The 19,797-nt window shown below is 46.3% G+C and overlaps 1 protein-coding gene across 1 annotated transcript in view; it reads right to left on the bottom strand.

The window, feature by feature from the left end:
- The window catches only part of mthfd1l (methylenetetrahydrofolate dehydrogenase (NADP+ dependent) 1 like), a 189,319-nt gene that overhangs the window by 75,450 nt on the left and 94,072 nt on the right, over positions 1-19,797 (bottom strand). The window contains exon 20 of the mRNA XM_033026140.1: positions 12,801-12,912. Within this exon, the coding sequence (XP_032882031.1) occupies positions 12,801-12,912 (112 nt within the window). The remainder of the gene's footprint in view (positions 1-12,800; positions 12,913-19,797) is intronic.

Below are 19,797 nucleotides of genomic sequence, written 5' to 3'. Positions count from 1 at the left end.
GCCTAGTGTTAGTCTAGTCATTATTCAATGATGAACAGTGAAGGTCCCAACATGGATCCTTATGAGGCACCAAGAATTATAGACTTCCAGTGCAAGACCATATCGTCACAATCTTTACTTCACTTCAGCACAATCAAATCGTGAATTGGTCAACTTACTTGTCTACAGATGCATGAGCAATAATTTCAGTCAGGTCTCTTTTCTTTTGTGTAACCTGCCAGGAGTAGTCTGAATCATATCCACAAGCATCCCCTTCAACCTTCCCTTCCTCAAAAAATTCAATTAGGTTTGTTCAATATAACAAATCTCTCCTTTAAAAAAACACTTAATTTTGGACGTTCAAAGCAATGTTACCGCACACATCTGCACACCATTTATTCAAGGACTTAAACAAAATACACAGACCTACAGTCAAATATACAAAGATAAGACACATAGGCACGGTTTGTGGGAATTAAATCATAAGGTCTACAGAAGTTCACCTCTTAACACGTTTGCAACACAGGAAATAGATCCTGTTCCTCAAGGAGCTGAGGATGATTAATTTGAATGCAAGGAATGATCAACGTTTCACTTTCACATAAATCAATGGCTGGGTAATTTCCTCGATGGCTGGGAATAGAATTTCCTTTCCTGCACTGTTCACATTAAGAACACAGCTCCAGTAACGGGACTTTTGCCCTCTCCCCCAAGCCAGTTCTTCTACTAATGAGACTGCGGGTGGTCTATGATTTAACTCTTTATACCCACTTTCTACCCATATAGGTTCATAAGTGATAGGAGAAGAATTAGGCCATTTGGCCATCATCTACTCCACCATTCAACCGTGGCCGATCTGTCTTTCCCTCTCAACCAATTCTCCTTCCTTCTCCCCATAACCCCAAACACCCATACTAATCACAAATCTATCTCTGCCATAAACATATCCATTGACGGCGTCCACCGCCTTCTGTACCTTTGGTCAACAATACAAATCCATCCATTTCAAGTTTAAATTTAACAACCGTTTGCATAAACTGCAGTTTGCAAAAGATTTCTCAGGGAGGGTTAAGTCCTCAACCCCAATGGGAGGACTAATGGGCCTGTCCCACTTAGGCAACTTTTTAGGCGACTGCAGGAGACTATGCGGTCGCCACATGTTTGTGGGTGGTTGCCGGGGAGTCACCTTCACGGTCGTGAGTACTTCCGCATTCTCGGAACATGTTGAAAAATTAGCAGCAACCAGAATGAAGCCGCCATGGAGAGTAGCGAGAATTCTCGTGCCGTAGGTGCAGTGGTAGTGGGTTGCCAGGAGGTCGTAGGTTCTCGTAGGTTGTAGCCGGTACTGACCGGTGAACTTCATTAGTAATGGTAATGTCTGCTGAGTTTCACAGCCGTGTACCTCTCGATTCTTAAAAGTTGTCTCCACTCCTTCTCCCCACCCCATTTCCCCCTTCTCCCCCCTCTTTCAAAGGACTTAAGTGACCCTTCCCGTACACTGTGCTTTGACCGTCTTAAGTACAGTGTCAACCATCCTGTTCATCGTGGTGTGTGTCTGTATCACATTGGTTTTGCACCGCATAAATTTCACTCAGACATCTGTGTGTGTGTGTGTGTGTTCGTTGCAGTGACCGTTTTTTCAGCAACCTGCTACGGCTTCAAAGTCACCTGAAAAATCGCCTAAGTGGGACAAGCCCATAAGGGTGACTGATCCCGACAACACAAGACATGGTATCTGTATGGTTCCAGCCTGAATATGGTTCCAGTCTGAAAAGTCACCTATTCCCTTTCTCCAGTGATGCTGTCTGACCTGTTGAATTACTCCAGCATTTTTGGATTAGTTTAGAGATACAGCGCAGAGACAATTCTCTTCAGCCCACTGAGTCCGTGCCGACAACCAGCGATCCCTGTACACTAGCGCTGTCCTACATACTGGGGACAAGTTACAATCTTTAACAAAGCCAATTAACCTACAAACCTGTACATCTTTGGAGTGTGGGAGGAAACCAGAGCACCCGGGGAAAACCCACGCAGGTCACCATGGGAACGTACAAACTCCGTACAGACAGCAAACCCGGGTCTCTGGTGCTGTAAACTCTACAAATCCGCCACTGTGCTGCCCTGATCTTGTCTATCTAAGATATAAACCAGCATCTGAAGTTGCTTCCTACACATATGATTAGATATAGTGCAGGAAGGAACTGCAGATGCTGCTTTAAACCAAAGATATAGAAATAAAATGCTGGAGTAACTCAGCGGGACAGGCAGCATCTCTGGAGAGAAGGAATGCGCGAGTCAGTCTGAAGAAGAGTCTCGACCCAAAACTTCACCCATTCCTTCTCTCCAGAGATGCTGGCCGTCACGCTGAGTTACTCCAGCATTTTCTTTCTATCTTTGGTAGGATAGTGTTTCCCCCAAGAACGTTAGCATATACAGCTAAAAGCTGCCACTTTTAGGCAATTCAACATTTAAATAAGTTCTAACCATGTTCTTTTGAAAAAGAAAGGGTCTTTTTTTTACAGAACTGCAATATTACACACAAGATCCACAAACTCAGTGGAGGAGACAAATAAAAATGAGGATTATTCACAATAACGCAGCTTTGGAAAAATCACGAAGGCACCTTGGTTGAGAGGGGAAGTGATCCTCTTGAGGAGGTCATGCTCCCTTTGAACTGGTGGCCTTCAATCTAATACCACCATCTCTTAAAGTGGAAAGGATGCTGAACAGACTTAGTGGAGGAAAAATAAATACATTGATTTAATCCAAAATGAAACGCAGATCTGGTCATGACGCTGGAAGAAATTACTGTTCAATTTGCGCAGATTTAAGAGGATTATATTTCCTGCTTTGCTGCATGCTCTTTCTATAATAAAAGCAGCTCCTTTCGTGGAAAGTGAGCCCATTACAGATGAGTGGAAGAACACTGCAATTAGAACACGGCAATTGGGTAGCATTTGCAGAGCAGCGCTAATAAGGAAGTGGTCAACTGACAAAGACGAGTCTTGTATCTTGTCGCTATATTCTACATATTCAATTCTATCACTGGCCTTTCTGCTGTTAGTATCTCAACTTTTACCTTTACACTAACCATTCCTGGTGCTGTATTTTGGAAGGTTGATTTAGTTTACTTCAGAGATTCAGCATGGAAACAGCCCCTTCAGCCCACACCGACCAGCGATCACCCTGTACACTAGTTCTACCCTACACACTAGGAGAAATGTACAATTTCACCAAAGCCAATTACCCTACAAACCTGTATGTTTTTGGAGTGTGGGAGGAAACCGGAGCACCCGGAGAAACCCAACGCTGTCGCAGGGAGAACGTACAAACTCCGTACAGAGAACACCCGTAGTCAGGATCTCTGGCGCTGTAAGGCAACAACTCCACCGCTGGGCCACCGTGCCGACCCACAGTGATGTGCGGAGGGATCTTGAGGTCAGAGTTCATAACTCTCCAAATCAGGCAACACAAGTAGATAAAGTGGTATAGGTGGCGTACAGTCTGCTTGCCTTCATCTGTCATGTTGAGTCAGGCAGTCATGATGCGGCAATATAGGACTTTGGTTAGGCCGCATTTGGAGTATTATGCGCAGTTCTGGTCACCCCATTACAGGAAGGATGTGGAGGATTTGGAAAGAGTGCAGAGGTGTTTTAACCAGACGGATGCCTGAAATGAAGGGGTATTAGCCACAGGGAGAGGTCATAAAGTCATAAAGGATAGGAGTAGAATTAGACCATTTGGCCCATCAAGTCCATTCCAACATTCAATCATGGCTGATTTATCTCTCCCTCCTAATCCAATTCTTCTGCCTTCTCCCCATAACTTCTGACACATCTACTAATCAAAAATCTATCTCTGCCTTACAAATATCCACTGATTTGGCCTCCACAGCCTTCTGTGGCAACGAATTCCACAGATTCACTACATAAATTTCTCCTCATCTCCTTCCGAAAAGGACATCCTTTAATTCGGAGGCAACGACCCCCCCCCCCCCCCCCCCCCCTGTGGAAAGATCCTCTGCACATCCACTCTATCCAAGCCTTTAACTATTCTGTATGTTTCAATGTAGTTCCCCCTCACTGGAGATTGGAAAGACTTGGATTGTTTTCTCTAGAGCTCCAGAGGTGGAGGGGAGACTCGATAGAAGTAGATCCAATTACAAATAACATAGTAGAACCCTTTACCCCCCAGGATGGAAAAATCAAATACTAGACATCTTAGCTTTAAGGTGAGTGTTGCCAAGTTTAAAGAAGATGTGCAGGGTAATTTATAAAAACTCAGTGCGGTGAATGCCTTGAACATGCTGCCGGTTGTGGTGGTGAAGGTTGATATGATAATGGTATTTAAGACACTTTTGGATAGGCACATGGATATGCTGGGAACGGAAGGATATTGATTATGTGCAAACAGATAAGAGCTGATCTTTGCATCATGTCCCGCACAGACATTGTTGGGTGAAGGGCCTGTTCCTGTGCTGTATTGTTGTTTGTTCTAAATGTGGAAAGAATTTAGACAGTAAATGGCAGGGTCCTAAGGTGCACTGGTGTACAGTGGCAACGTGGGGTGCAAGTCCATAGCTGTTTGAAAGCGGCAACACAAGTGGATAGATTGCCAAAGGTGGCATTTGGCATGCTCGCCTTCATCGGATGGGGCATTCAGTATGAAGTTTGAGACGTCATGCTGCAGCTGTATAAAACTCTGTTTAGGCCACATTTGATGTATTGTACACAGTTCTGGCCACCACATTTCCAAGAGGAGCGTGAAGGCTTTAGAGAGGGTGCAGAGGGAGGTTCACCAGGATGTTGCTTGGATTAGACAATAGACAATAGGTGCAGGAGCAGGCCATTCGGCCCTTCGAGTCAGCACCGCCATTCAATGTGATCATGGCTGATCATCCCCAATCAGTACCCCGTTCCTGCCTTCTCCCCATATCCCCTGACTCCGCTATCTTTAAGAACCCTATCTAGCTCTCTTGAAACTATCCAGAGAACCGGCCTCCACCGCCCTCTGAGGCAGAGAATTCTACAGACTCACAACTGTGAGAAAAAGTGTTTCCTCGTCTCCGTTCTAAATGGCTTACCCCTTATTCTTAAACAGTGTCCCCTGGTTCTGGACTCCCCCAACATCGGGAACATGTTTCCTGCCTCTAGCGTGTCCAAACCCTTAACATTCTTATATGTTTCAATAAGATTCCCTTTCATCCTTCTAAACTCCAGAGTGTACAAGCCCAGCTGCTCCATTCTCTCAGCATATGACAGTCCCGCCATCCCGGGAATTGACCTTGTAAACCTACGCTGCACTCCCTCAATAGCAAGAATGCCCTTCCTCAAATTAGGGGACCAAAACTGCACACAATACTCCAGGTGTGGAGTATAGATTTGAGTATATAAGCTGGAAGGGCAAACAAACTGGCCATTTGGCCCAACAAGCCCATGCTGACATCTAGGTCATGCTTCACAAGGTGCAGAAAAAACAGTCCTCATGGTCTCTTCCCCAGCTGTTGAAATGAGGCAACAACTTTCAATCATGAGAAAAGCCAGCAAACTGTACACAATTTATTTAGATGAATATATTCTCCGGAAGTATCCATTAGATTCTTTGTAATGTTAAATCAATGGCAAATTTATCATTGGCCACAATTGTAATTCACAGGAACCACTCAACTGAATGCGGCAATAGAGCGGCTTGATGTGTTCATTTCATGACCAAAAAGTACATCCATTTTTCTTTCAGATGTATTCTTTACAATGAGCAGAGCGCTTAGAATTGGCAGGTTTATAAAACGTGAGAAATGTCTAATGACACTGTTTCAATAACAGGATGCGTTGGAGTTAAACATATCCAGCCACTGTGCATGTGTTAAGTGCTAACGAGCGCACATTTCAAAGGATTATTTACTTTCTTTTTTTTTTTTAATCGAGGAAATAGATGGAAAATAATTCTCGAGAAACGTGGCAGGACGTAGCTCGAGTAATTGATCTTAAACGTCTGGAACGCTGAGAGAAAACCAGCCCGCGTGATTCCAGAGGAAGTAGGTAAACAAGCAACTCTATTGAAACAAAGCAAGCGTGCTCAAAAGAAGATGGAACCAGCCAGAGAGAACAAATATATTATTTTCATTATTACTGTTTTTCCTTTCAGAGAGAGAGCAACCTTGCTTGCATTTTATTGCAACTGTCCATGCAACACATACCAGCTTTATGTTTAAGAAAGAACTGCAGATGCTGGTAAAATTGAAGGTAGACACAAAATTCTGGAGAAACTCAGCAGGTGAGGCAGCATCTATGGAGAGAAGGAATTGGCGAAGTTTCGGGTCGAGACCCTTCTGAAGGGCCTGTCCCACGAGCATGCGACCTGCATGCGGCGAGCGCGACCAAACCGGAAGCGGGGGCCGCGCGGAGGTTGAATGAGTGACGTGAAGTTCGAGCGAAGTCCGCGGGAAGTTCACGCGTGACGTATGGCGTCAAGACGCTGCGCACGCCCGTCGAGGTGGTGCATATGGCGTCGAGGCGGCTGCGGGCCGGCAGGCCGTTGCCGCGCGGAATTTTTTAACACGGTCAGGTTTTCGGAGCCCCGCGCAATGTCGGGACCATCTCCGCACAACTCCATACTGCTCCGGCGATCGAAGTGGGACCGGCCCCGCGAGGCCGTACGGCTCAAGCCACCACGCTAGATCGCGCTTGCTGCATGCAGTCGCATGCTCGTGGGACCAGCCTTTTACTCACCAGCTTTAGTTCAGTGTATTCACATACACACACTTTCCAAAAGTGTCAATTTGTTCCGTCACCTCTCTTGTCTGTTTAGTTTATTTTTGAGATACAGTGCGGAAACACCTAGTCCGTGCCCACCTAGTCCGTGCCAACCAGCGATCCCCGCACATTAGCACCATCCTACACACATCTAGGGTTACCAAGCCAATTAACCTACAAACCTGTACGTGTTTGGAATGTGTGGGAAAATCAGAGACCCCGGGTAAAACCCACACAGGTCACGGAGAGCACGTACAAACTCCGTACAGACAAGCACCTCGATTCAGGATTGAACTCAGGACTCTGGCGTCGTAAGGCAGCAACTCTACCGCTGTGCCACAGTTCAGCCCAACTGTTCCTGTGTAATGCTAAATTACTTTATTTCTGGGTACAATGAGCAGGGAAGTTGACATTACAACCCACAGCTGATACGCCTTGTCCAAATTGGACACAGTGCCACAACAGTGCAATACAAGTGTAATGATTCCTTAGATAAGGGATTTCAGCTGCAATGGATAAGTTGGGATAGTTTTCCCTGTCGCAAAGACGATTGATGGAAGCACACAGGATCAAAGGCAAGGACAGAAGGACACAAAATAAAGAGAGAGAAGGGAGAGACATTTATTGTCACATGCACCAATTGGTACAGTGAAATTTGTGGTCACCATACGAATAAAAAAAGAACACAGAACAAGATAATCTTGAACATAAACATCCCCACAAGCGGAATCAAAGTTTCCCACTGTGAGGGAAGGCACCAAAGTTCAGTCATCTTCAAGAGTAGTGGGGGCCTGGAATGTATTGCCAGGGGTGGTGATGGAGGCGGATAAAATAGTAGAATTTACGAGACTTTTAGATAGGTACATGGAAGTGAAGGGAATAGAGGAATATGGATCACATACCGGCAGATAGGATCAGTTTAACATGGTACCATGCTTGGCGCAAACATGTGTAGGAAGGAACAGCAGATGCTGGTTTACACCGAAGATAGACGCAAAATGCGGGAGTAACCTGTCCTGTCCATGTACCTGTCTAAATGTTTCTTAAACGTTGTGATAGTACCTGTGATAGTTCTACGAATAAGTCCAAGGCACAGAATGTTAGGCGCCTAAGCCAGAGAGCCTATTTTCATGAGATACAACTTTGCAACTCAATGGTGGATTAAGACTTGCTTAAATGGGGAAACGTCGTATACTGTTCTCATTAGCTGATGGGATCAGGACCAGGGAACACGAATGTAAAGTTTTGGGCAAAAGATGCAAGTGGGATGAGGTGGAAGAACATTATTACTGGAGCCTGGATGTTTAGGCACTATAAAATCTCTGAAATAGGCAGGCAAAAAGGCATAATAAAATTACAAAAAAAGCACGAAAAAGGCTTTGACAAAAAAAGGCATAAAAAGGCATGTATTTCCACCACCAAAATATGGTTAAAAATGATAATATAAAGGTATACTACATTAAATGACCAAAGTTGCCTGGCTGCACATAATTACTAGCATATTTCCAAATTATCTGGTGTTAAACTATGCCGTCTGTCAGACAGAATATGCTTCAGTTGTGAAAAACTTCTTTCTACCTCAGCTGAGGTCACTGGTGCATACCCGAAACAAGTGTGAATGGAGATCGCTGGTCGGTGCGAACTCGGTGAGCTAAAGGGCCTGTTTCCGCGTTGTATCTCCAATTAAACAAAACTAGACGCGATTCAAGGCGATTCAGACACTGCCTTGCTACCAATTCCAGCAAAGATTGCTCATTTGCTCCAGATACAGTAAATCAACACGAGCTGGTCCTTGTGTGCCTGGCAAATACTTGCACACACATTCACTCACTCAGTCAGTGGGGATGGGACTCTTCATGCACAGAGCATGGACTCATGAATAGACAAATTCTTGATCATTATGGGTGTAAAGCATTACGGGGCAAAGGCAGAAAAATGGATTTCGGAGGCATAGATCGGCCATGATTGATTGGCGGAGTATTCCCGATGGTCCGATTGGCCTAATTCTACTCGTATAACTTGTAAACTTGTGGAAAAAACAGCACCTGCTCGGAGAGGAAATGGTTATTTTATTTTATGAAGTCATGTGTTGACTGAGGAAAGACGTGTCGTGCTTCCTTTCAAAACATCTGCACGCTGACAACATTTCCTCCCTGTCGTACAAACGCTGTTCCCGAATGTTGTCAAAGGACACAGAACTTCCTTTATTTGTAAGATGCTGGTTTAAGTCAAGGAAATTCACAAAATGCTGGCGTAATTCAGCGGGACAGGCAGCATCTCTGGAGGGTAGGAATGAGTGATCAGTCTGAAGAAGGGTCTTGACCCAAAACGTCACCTATTCCTTCACTCCAGAGAGATGCTGCCTGTCCCGCTGAGTTATTCCAGTATTTTGTGTCCACCTAAGATGAGCGGTTGTCGGCACTGGGCCTGTACTCGCTGGAGTTTAGAAGAAAAACTCCCTTTATCTCTCTCCATCCCACCACGGCTGCTGCTGCTCTCCAGTCTGCTAATCCTTGCTCAAATTGTGATTATACAAAGTGAAATCATGATCAGATCAGGGTTGGAAAGACAGCCAAATGGTTGAACTTCCTCAGTATGAAGAAGGGTTCCAACACAAAACATCACCTGTTCCTTTTCTCCAGAGGTGCTGCCTGACCCACTGAGTTGTTTATCTTTGGTATAAACCAGCACCTGCAGTTCCTTCCATCACAAATTATCTACATTGAATTTGAGAGACTAATAAGGGCCTGTCCCACGAGCATGCGGCAAGCGCGACCAAACCGGAAGCGGGGGCCGCGCGGAGGTCGAGTGAGTGACGTGAAGTTCGAGCGAAGTCCGCGGAAGTTCGTGCATGACGTACGGCGACAATACGCTGCATCCTGCGTCGAGACATCCCTCGAAGCGGTGCGTACGGCGACGAGGCGGCTGCGGGCCGGCAGGCCGTTGTCGCCTGGAATTTTTGAACACTGTCAGTTTTCCGGAGCCCTGCGCGATGTCGGGACCAGCTCCGCACAACTCCATACGGCGATCAAAGTGGGACCGGCCCCGCGAGGCCGTACGGCTCAAGCGACCACGTTATGTCACGCTTGCCGCATGCAGTCGCATGCTCGTGGGGCAGGCCCTTTAGACTGACAATTGATGGATGCATTGAAAAAGTTAAGATATAAGTATAAGGCATTCCAGGTTATCATCAGGTTTAGAAATAAATGCATCAGCACATAACTGCCCTTCACCCACAAGATGTTTAAAATCAGTCCTTTTCTCCCTCACAGGATTATAGAGACAATTATTTTTCAGAAAAAACATTTTACGAAATTTATTTCATAAAAAACATAATTATTTTAAATAAAAACATACACTTATGAGATATGTGTCAATGGCAAGACCAGCCTTTGTTGGACATTTGAATTGGGTGAGCTGCTTTCTTAAAACATTGCAGGGAACATTGGATCAGGATTAACATAGCTTTAAGAAAGATACAATAAACTGTAGATGCTGGAATCTAGAGCAAAGGACGGTGTTGGAGGAACTCAGTAGGTCAGGCAGCATCAGCGGAGTGAAATGTTCAGATGATGTTTCAGGTTGGGACAAGACTCATAAGTGATAGAAATGTCAGAGAATGATGGATCGGATGCTGAGGCTGGTTGGGGTGAAAGTTGAGGACCAGGGGATCTCTATTCTCTATTCTCAATCCATCTGGAGGGAGGGAGACAGAGCAGGACTACAGGACAGAAGAGGCAGAGGTGATGGATCCTACTAGAACATCAGGAGGGGGCGAGGGCACAAGTGAGAGGGTATCGCAGACGTCGAAGAATGAAAAGCCTCACCCTGGGAGATGTAATGGAGATGGAGAAATCGAGAGTGAGGGATGGCATCATTGCAAGGGGCAGGATGGGAGAAGGTGCAGTCAAGGTAACTGCGAGAGTCCGTGGATTTGTCGTAGTAGTCTGGGCCAAACCCTCACCTGTCCATTCCCTCCACAGATGCCGTCTGGCCCAGAGTTTCTCCAGCACTGAGTTTTGCTTAACAGAAATTTAACCCAAGTAACTACAATGAAACAAAATAGATCATTGGACAGGATGAGAGATAGTTTAACCTGGAAATGGTGATCTCATGCATCTGCTGCATTTGTCCTTATAAACAGTAGAGTCAGAGTCATACAGCACAGAAACAGGCCCTTCAGCCCAACTTCCCCATTGTGACCAAATCCCACCTGCCCACATTTGGCCCACGTCCCTCTAAACCTTTCCTATCCATGTACCTGCCCAAATGTCTTTTAAATGTTGCTGTGGAACCAACCACAACTTTCTCCCGTGGTAGCTCATGCCATATACCCACTACCCTCTGTGTGAGAAAGTTGCCTCCCGGGTTCCTCTTCACCTTAAACCTATGTCCTTTAGTTTTTTATTCTCTTACTCTGAGTAAAAGACTCACCCCTCATCCTCTGGCGTACCAAGGGGTATAATCCTAGCCAGCCCAACCTCACCCAGGCAATCAAGTCCTGGCAACATGCTCATGAATCTTTTCTGCACTCTTTCCAGACAACTTTCTTCCTATAGGAAGGTGACAAAAACTGAACACAATACTCTAAATGCAGCCTCACCAACATCTTGTACAACTATAACATAATATCTCAACTTCTATACTCACAATGTGTAAGAAAGAACTGCAGACGCTGGTAAAATCGAAGGTAGACACAAAATGCTGGAGTAACTCAGTGGGTGAGGCAGCATCTGTGGAGAGAAGGAATGGGCGACGTTTTGGGTCGAGGAGTCGCCCATTCCTTCTATACTCACTACTTTTACTGATGCAGGGCAGTGCACTGAAAGTCATCTTATTTACCCCTGCAGTAGAAAATACTGTGATAAGATGGGGGAGTGCATCCCCAAAGAGTTGTACAGCATGGAAACAGGCCCTTCTAGTCCACTGCACCTGTATCGACCCTCAGGTGCTCATTTATAATAGTACTGTTATACTTTATTCTTCCCACATCCTGACACATACCAACACAATTTACAGTTGCTAATTAACCTACCAACCTGCAGCATGTGGGTAGAAACCCAAGCGACCAAAGGGAGAATGTGCAAACTCCACGCAGATAGCACCAGAGGTTGGGATTGAACCCAGCTCTCTGGAGCCCAAAGGCAGCATTTGCCACAGCATCTTGTCGATGGCATTCAGTGCAGCCCTCCGCCAGCGGAGGAGCAGATTACTCCAAATTATGCCAGCGTTGGACCTGCATTCAGCCAGGCATGTGGAAACTGTTCCATCCTTGCATCATAAAAGTCATACAGCATGGAAACAAGCCCAATGGCTGAACACACCAACCAACATGTCCCATCCACACGAGTCCCACCTGCCTGCTTTTGGCTCATATCCCTCTAAACAGGTCCTATCCATATACCCGTCTAAATGTTTCTTAAACATTGCGATAGGACCTGTCTCAACTACCTCCTCTGGCAGCTCACTCCAAACACCCACCAATCTGTGTAAAAAAAGTTACCCGCAGGTTCCTATTTAACTTTCCCCGCTCACCTTAAACCTATGTCCTCTAGTTCTTGATTCCTCTACTCTGGGCCCGATCTATTCCTCTCATAATTTTGTACACCTCTAGAAGATAATTCTTCATCCTCCTGCACTCCAAGGAATAGAATCCTAGCCTGCTCAACCTCTCCCTACAGCTCAGGCATTCAAGTCCTGGCAATATGCTTATAAATCTTGGCTGCACCCTTTCCAGCTTGACAAAATATTTCCAACAACACAATGCCCAAAACGGAACACAATACTCAAAGTGTGGCCTCACAAACGTCTTATACAACTGCTATATGACCTCCCAACTTCAATACTCAATACTCCGCCATCACTAAGTACTTTGTTTGAGGAATTGTGATGGGAATTGTGAAGAGTAACATTGACACTTCCAATCCATCTCGGGTCCAGAATCAGCCATCGCTCACCTCTCTGCTCAACTGGGGGGGGGGGGGGGGGGGGGGGGGGGAGCACTGGTTCAGTTATGGTTCAAATGTTCCTTGGACCACATCAATTCATCGGACAAAACAGCTTACTTACCCACAAACCCCTCGTGGCCAACCAACTTCAGTGCCAACTTGTCAGCCAAAACCGAAGAACTGCCGTGCGCAATGTTTGCGAAAGGTCCCGCGTGCACGAACACAGGGGTTCCCTGGATGGTAGGAGAGGAACACAAAGGCTCTTAGAAAACACGCAGCATTGTCATCAGCATCAGGGAACTTAATTCCAAACAGTCACGATACAGGAGGCGCAGCGGTAGAGTTACTGTTACTTTTACAAGTTAAAATGTAAAGGAGATGGTAGAAAAAAACCATGATCACATTTAATGCTGGCAACATTGAGCTGGAAGAACATTCACAAACTTGAGACTTGAGAAATACAACGCGGAAACAGGCCCTTCGGCCCACAGAGTCCGCGCCGACCAGCAATCACACCCCGTACACCTGCACTATCCAACACCAGCTAGGGAAATGTTTTAATTTATCCGATGCCAGTTAACCTACAACCCCGTAAGTCTTTGGAATGTGGGTGAAAACCGGAGCACCCAAGTGGTCAAAGACAATTTACAAACTCCGTACAGACAGCACCAGTAGTCATAGAAACATAGAAAATAGGTGCAGGAGGAGGCCATTCGGCCCTTCGAGCCAGCACCGCCATTCATTGTGATCATGGCTGATCGCCCCCTATCAATAACCCGTGCCTGCCTTCTCCCCATATCCCTTGGCTCCACTAGCCCCTGGAGCTCCATCTAACTCTCTCTTAAATCCATCCAGTGATTTGGCCTCCACTGCCCTCCGTGGCAGGGAATTCCATAAATTCACAACTCTCTGGGTGAAAAAGTTTTTTTTTCGCCTCAGTCTTAAATGACCTCCCCTTTATTCTAAGACTGTGGCCCCTGGTTCTGGACTCACCCAACATTGGGAACATTTTTCCTGCATCTAGCTTGTCCAGTCCTTTTATAATTTTATATGTTATGCGTGTTCATGGCTTGTTGTAAACTGTGGTTTGTTTGGTTGGTTTTAATTATTATTTGCAAACTGGCTTTTCACAGAATTGGGTCTCTGATGTAGATTCCATATTATGAAGCAGCCAAGACACACAAGAACAAAACTTATGTGCCGCCTTTCGGAATGAAGTCAAAGTAAACTGGAGAGTGATGACAATCACTACGGTCAGTCCCTCCAATTTTGATTCTCAGTTACTGCTCGCTTTGGTATCAAGTTCCTATGGACCAGTTTTGTAGACTCTTTCAGCAGAACTACTTCTAATTGAGTGGACTTTGGCGTTAACTGTAGGATAAAGACAGTCTGAACGTGTGGAGATAAGCATTTCCAAATCTTCAATCTGCTTTTTGGAGAACAGGATGACGTTGCAGAAGGATTGGCAAACTAACTTGTCAGCCTGATCATAAGACATAAAATGCTGGAGTAACTCAGCGGGATAGGCAGCATTTCTGGAGAAAAGCAATGGGTGACGTTTCGGGTCAAGAACCTTCTTTCAGACTGAAGAAGGGTCTCGACCTGAAACATCATCCATTCCTTCTCTCCAGAGATGCTGCCGGTCCCGCTGAGTTATTCCTGCATTTTGTGTCCATCTTCAAATGACGTCACGCGATCCAGACGGCTGTGCAGGCGCATGATGACGTGCGCGACTCTCGTGGGACCGTCGCGTAAGTGACGGCCGAAGTGGGACAGGCCCTTTACTTTGTGTCTAACACAGTTTCGGTTGCCCCCAGGCTAGTACAAAACATTAAGGTAGATAAACCTTCACAAGCAGCAAAGCGAACAACTCTGCAAACCTTGAAACAAGGAACTGGAGATAATGGTTTACAAAAAAAAACAAAAAACACTGGCACGGTGGCACAGCAGTAGAGTTGCTGCCTTACAGCACCAGAGACCTGGGTTTGATCCTGACTACGGGTGCTGTCTGTACAGAGTTTGTACGTTCACCCCGTGACCACGTGGGTTTTCTCCGGTTTCCTCCCCACATTCCAAGGACATAGAGGTTTGTAGGTTTTTAAGAAGGAACTGCAGATGCTGGAAAATCGAAGGTACACAAAAATGCTGGAGAAACTCAGCGGGTGCAGCAGCATCTATGGAGCGAAGGAAATAGGCAACGTTTCGGGCCGTTGGTTAATTGTAGGTTAATTGTAGGTTAATTGACTTCAGTAAAAATTGGCCCAAGTGTGCAGGATAGTGTTGGTGTACGGGGAGATCGCTGGTCGGCGTGGACTCGGTGGGCTGAAGAGCCTGTTTCCTCACTGTAACTTCTAACTTAATATAAACAAAATACACAGTGCTCGAGTAACTCAGCCGGGTCAGGCAGCATCATTGGAGAACGTGGATAGGTGTTGTTTTGGATCAGGATACTTCTTCAGACAGGAAACCTAGTGTGAACTCCCTAAATTCAATCTCTTATGAACAGAACAATTTTAGCAATACCATGACAACCCCTCATTGCATTTCATGCTCCAATGCATACTTGCATAGAAATCATCGACATCCTTCAAGTTGGTTCCACCCTGTCCTCCAAACCCTCTCAGTATTAATTTTTTGGTTAGTATATAAGAGCAGAGAGTGACTTTGGAAGCTGCCTAATGCTCCAAGTGTTCTACTCCATTTGATAAATAGTGTACATTAGTTTTTTTTCCCCCTTCACTTTCCTTCAGCACTGAAATTCTCTTTCAAACTTTTCCTTCAATTTTACATGAATCACTTTTGAAACGCACAACAACACAGCGACCTTGACTTTAAACCCTGCCCGCAACTTGCCATGTTTTTCCCTGTTCCTCACAGGCCCCTCAAGCTCCATCTGTGAAAACACAAACTGCCCTTTCACTCACACAGGAGGGGAGCTGGAAGGTGTTGAAGAGAAAGAGCCACAATGGAAAGTTCTCAGACACAGCTATTCGGCCCCAAAGCATGAAAACCAAATAACAGGAAGATGCAAACACAAAGAAAGATATCATGTTCCGGAGACAGATGCACTATTAACTGAAATCCAGTTGATAAATATTTAGAGATTTATTAGACTTTTGCTTAACCCGACCTCAGAGCCAGTATGTTACTTGGGTAACAAATTTGAAGCAGATGGTACTGAGGTAGTGCTCAGTCATGATCTAGAATCCCTTCTGAATGAATAAGTTTATTGGCCAAGTATATTCACATACAATGAAATTGCCTTGATGCCCCGCTCGCAAGTGACAAAATGACATACAGTGACAATTACGAATGTCACACAAAACATTAATAATAAAACATTGTCGATTAATCATGTGAATTAAATAAAATACCAGAGCAAAAGGAGGCTACAGATTTCTGGTTATTGAGTAGAGCTACTACTCATGGAAAAAAAAGCTGTTTTTATGTCTGGCTGTGGCAGCTTTGACAGTCTGGAGTCGCCTTCCAGAGGGAAGTGATTCAAAGGGTTTGTGGCCAGGATGAGAGGGGCCAGAGATGGTCTTACCCGCTCGCTTCCTGGTCCTTGCAGTGTACAGTTCATCAATGGAGGGAAGGTTGCAGCCAATAACCTTCTCAGCTGATTGGACGATTTCCTGCAGCCTCCGAGTATCGTGTTTGGTGGCTGAGCCAAACCAGACCATGATGGAGAAGGTGAGGACAGACTCTACGATGGCTGTATAGAATTGGACCATCATTGCCTGTGGCAAGATTGTGTTTCCTCAGCTGCCACAGGAAGTACATCCTTTGTTGGGCCTTTTTGACTGTCGAGTGGATGGTGCCCCCCCCCCCCCCCCCCCCCCCATTTAAGGTCCTTGGAGATGCTGCTTCCCAGGAACTTAAAAGACTCCACAGATGTGACTGTGATGTTATTGATGGTGAGTGGGATGAGGGGAGGGGGAACTCTCCTAAAGTCCACAATCAATTCCACTGTCTTAAGAGCATTGAGCTCTAGGTTGTTGCTACGGCACCAGGATGCCAGCTGTGTCACTTCCTGTCTGTAGGCAGATTCCTCCTCATCCTGGATCAGTCCAATCAACGTTGTGTCATCCGCATAATTCGCAATACTTGAGAAGCTTGACAGAGGAGTCTGTGGTGGTGCAGTCGTTGGTGTATAGAGGAGAGGGGAGAGTACACAGCCTTGTGGTGCTCCTATGCTGAGGGTCTGCGGGTCCGAGATGTGCTTTCCCAGCCTCACATGCTGCTTCCTGTCTGTCAGGAAGCTGGTGATCCACCGACAGAGGGGTTCAGTCACAGTCAACTTGGAGAGTAGCTCTGACACGATGGTGTTGAATGCAGAGCTAAAATCAACAAACAAAATCCTCGCATAGGTCCCCTGGCGGTCTAGGTACTGGAAGATGAAGTGCAGGCCCAGGTTGACTACATCATCCATAGATCTATTGGTCCGGTATGCAAACTGCAGAGGGTCCAGCAGAGGTTCTACACTTAAGTACCATGTTTTGAGTTAGCACGTTCGGTGGAAGGTATTCTTTCCTTGGAGTCAGTACATCATAGTTTAAGCCCAATGCTGGAGATTTGATCCTGATATCCAAGTGCGGTACTGAAGGAATGCCAACAGTCACAAGATGCTCTCTTAAAATGTTAAACCATGCAAGCCTCTCAGGGCAGTATAAAAGTTCCAATGGAACTAAAGAAGTCTGAAGAAGGGTCTCCACCCGAAACGTCACCTATTCCTTTTCTAAGATGCTTCCTGACCTGCTGAGTTACTCCAGTTTTTTGTGTCTATCTTCGGTGTAAACCAGCATCTGCAGTTCCTTCCTACACTATTTAAAAGAGAATTTTTCTCCACCACCCAATCATACCTTTTAAATTTCTTAGTGCTTTCTTTCAATTAATTTAGTTAATTTTTTTAATTACATCACTTCCATTTCAATAGATTAAGTCAATGTCTGAATTTGAAAATTGTACGTTTGCCGACACCTATTTTATTTTATATTTTAATATTTCAATATTTCAATATTTTATTAGTTATTTATGTTTAGTTATTATTAGTTATTTATGTCTAGACTATTATCTGAATGGTGGCAGATTAGGAAAAGGGGAGATGCAACGAGACCTGGGTGTCATGGTACACCAGTCATTGAAAGTAGGAATGCAGGTGCAGCAGGCAGTGAAGAAAGCAAACGGTATGTTAGCATTCATAGCAAAAGGATTTGAGTATAAGAGCAGGGAGGTTCTACTGCAGCTGTACAGGGTCTTGGTGAGACCACACCTGGAGTATTGCGTACAGTTTTGGTCTCCTAATCTGAGGAAAGACATTCTTGCCATAGAGGGAGTACAGAGAAGGTTCACCAGACTGATTCCTGGGATGGCAGGACTTTCGTATGAAGAAAGACTGGATAGACTCGGCTTGTACACGCTGGAATTCAGAAGATTGAGGGGGGATCTTATAGAAACTTACAAAATTCTTAAGGGGTTGGACAGGCTAGATGCAGGAAGATTATTCCCGATGTTGGGGAAGTCCATGTAGATCAGTGCATGCTCCTTTAACATAGTGACCTCACCATTACTAACCACTCCCTATTATCTTCAGTATAACTGTAGCCTCCCCACGTCCCTCTCGCTCTCTAGCTCCAGTGACAGACCACGGACAGCTAGGGCACAGTGTGTGTTATATACCAGTGTCTGTAATAAAACATGTAGTGAAGACCACGCGTGTTTGGAAGTCATTACATGGTGTCAGAAGTGCTCACACAAGTCGGAAAAACAACCCTCTGAGAATGTTACTCTGTTGGGCGCTCGAGCGTGCCAGGACCTCGGTTTGGTTTCCTTCCACCGCGGTATCCACCCGGTGCAGGCCCCCATGGACCCCATGATCGAGTACCCCGATCGTTTTGATGATGTATTGGGGAAGTTACCCTGCAACTACAAGATCGCTGTGGACCCGGAGGTCGATCCGGTGGTCCGCCCGGCTCACCGCGTATCCTTTGCCATGAAGGACAGGGTGGAGTCGACTCTGCGCCACATGGTGGCCACGGGCATACTAAAGGAGGTGAGTGATCCCACCCGGTGGGTCTCCACCATGGTTGTCGCAGCTAAGAAGGACAAGAGCGAGATTCGAATCTGCATTAACCCCAAGGACCTAAACCTTGCCATCAAGCGCCCGCACTACCCCATGCGAACGGTGGAGGACGTCGCTGCACAGGTTGGCCCGGCCACTGTATTCTCGGTCCTCGATGCCAAGAGCTCTTTCTGGCAGATTCCGCTGGACGAACGTTCCTCCTTCCTGACCACCTTCAGCACTCCTTTCGGCAGGTTCCGTTTCCTCCGCATGCCTTTTGGGATCAACTCTGCCAGCGAGGTTTTCCAGCGCACCATGGAGCAGCTGTTTGCCGGTCTGCCGTGTGCTATCATTGTCGACGACATCCTGGTGTACGGGAGGGGACGTCGCTGAGCACGACCTCCACCTCCGTCAAATCCTGGATAGGGCTCGTGAGGTCAACCTCAAACTGAACCCCAAGAAGTGCCGTTTCCGCGTCCCGGAGGTCACGTACGTGGGACACGTCTTCACGGCTGAGGGTCTGAGGCCAGACCCACAGAAGACGGCTGCGGTCTCGGGGATGACCGCTCCGACTGACGTGCCCAGCCTGCAACGCTTTCTGGGCATGGTGAACTACCTGGGGAAATTCATTCCCGACCTCAGCGAGCTGAGTGCGCCCTTGAGGGAACTGACCAAGAAGGACACCGCCTGGGTTTGGTTCCCGCACCATCAGTCGGCTTTCGAAGCCCTGAAGTCCCAGTTGGTCCGCGCCCCCACTCTCAAATTCTTCGACCTCAAGCGCCCCATCGTCCTCACCTGCGATGCCTCGAAGTTCGGCCTCGGTGCCGCCTGCCTGCAGCTCTACGACAGGCTGCAGCTGCCTGTCTCCTACGCTTCCCGCACCATGACCCCTGCTGAGCAGCGTTACGCTCAGATCGAGAAAGAGCTCCTTGCCGTGGTGTTTGCCTGCTCGAAGTTCAAGGACTACATCCTGGGCAACACCTTCACTATTGAGACCGACCACCAGCCGCTAGTCACGATCCTGAATAAGCCGATACACGTTGCCTCATCCCGCCTG

The sequence above is a fragment of the Amblyraja radiata genome, chromosome 8 (assembly GCF_010909765.2).
Source record: "Amblyraja radiata isolate CabotCenter1 chromosome 8, sAmbRad1.1.pri, whole genome shotgun sequence".
NCBI classification, from domain to species: Eukaryota; Metazoa; Chordata; class Chondrichthyes; order Rajiformes; family Rajidae; genus Amblyraja; species Amblyraja radiata.
The sequence above is the reverse complement of the archived record's forward strand: the minus strand, read 5'-3'. Positions and strand labels throughout refer to the sequence as shown.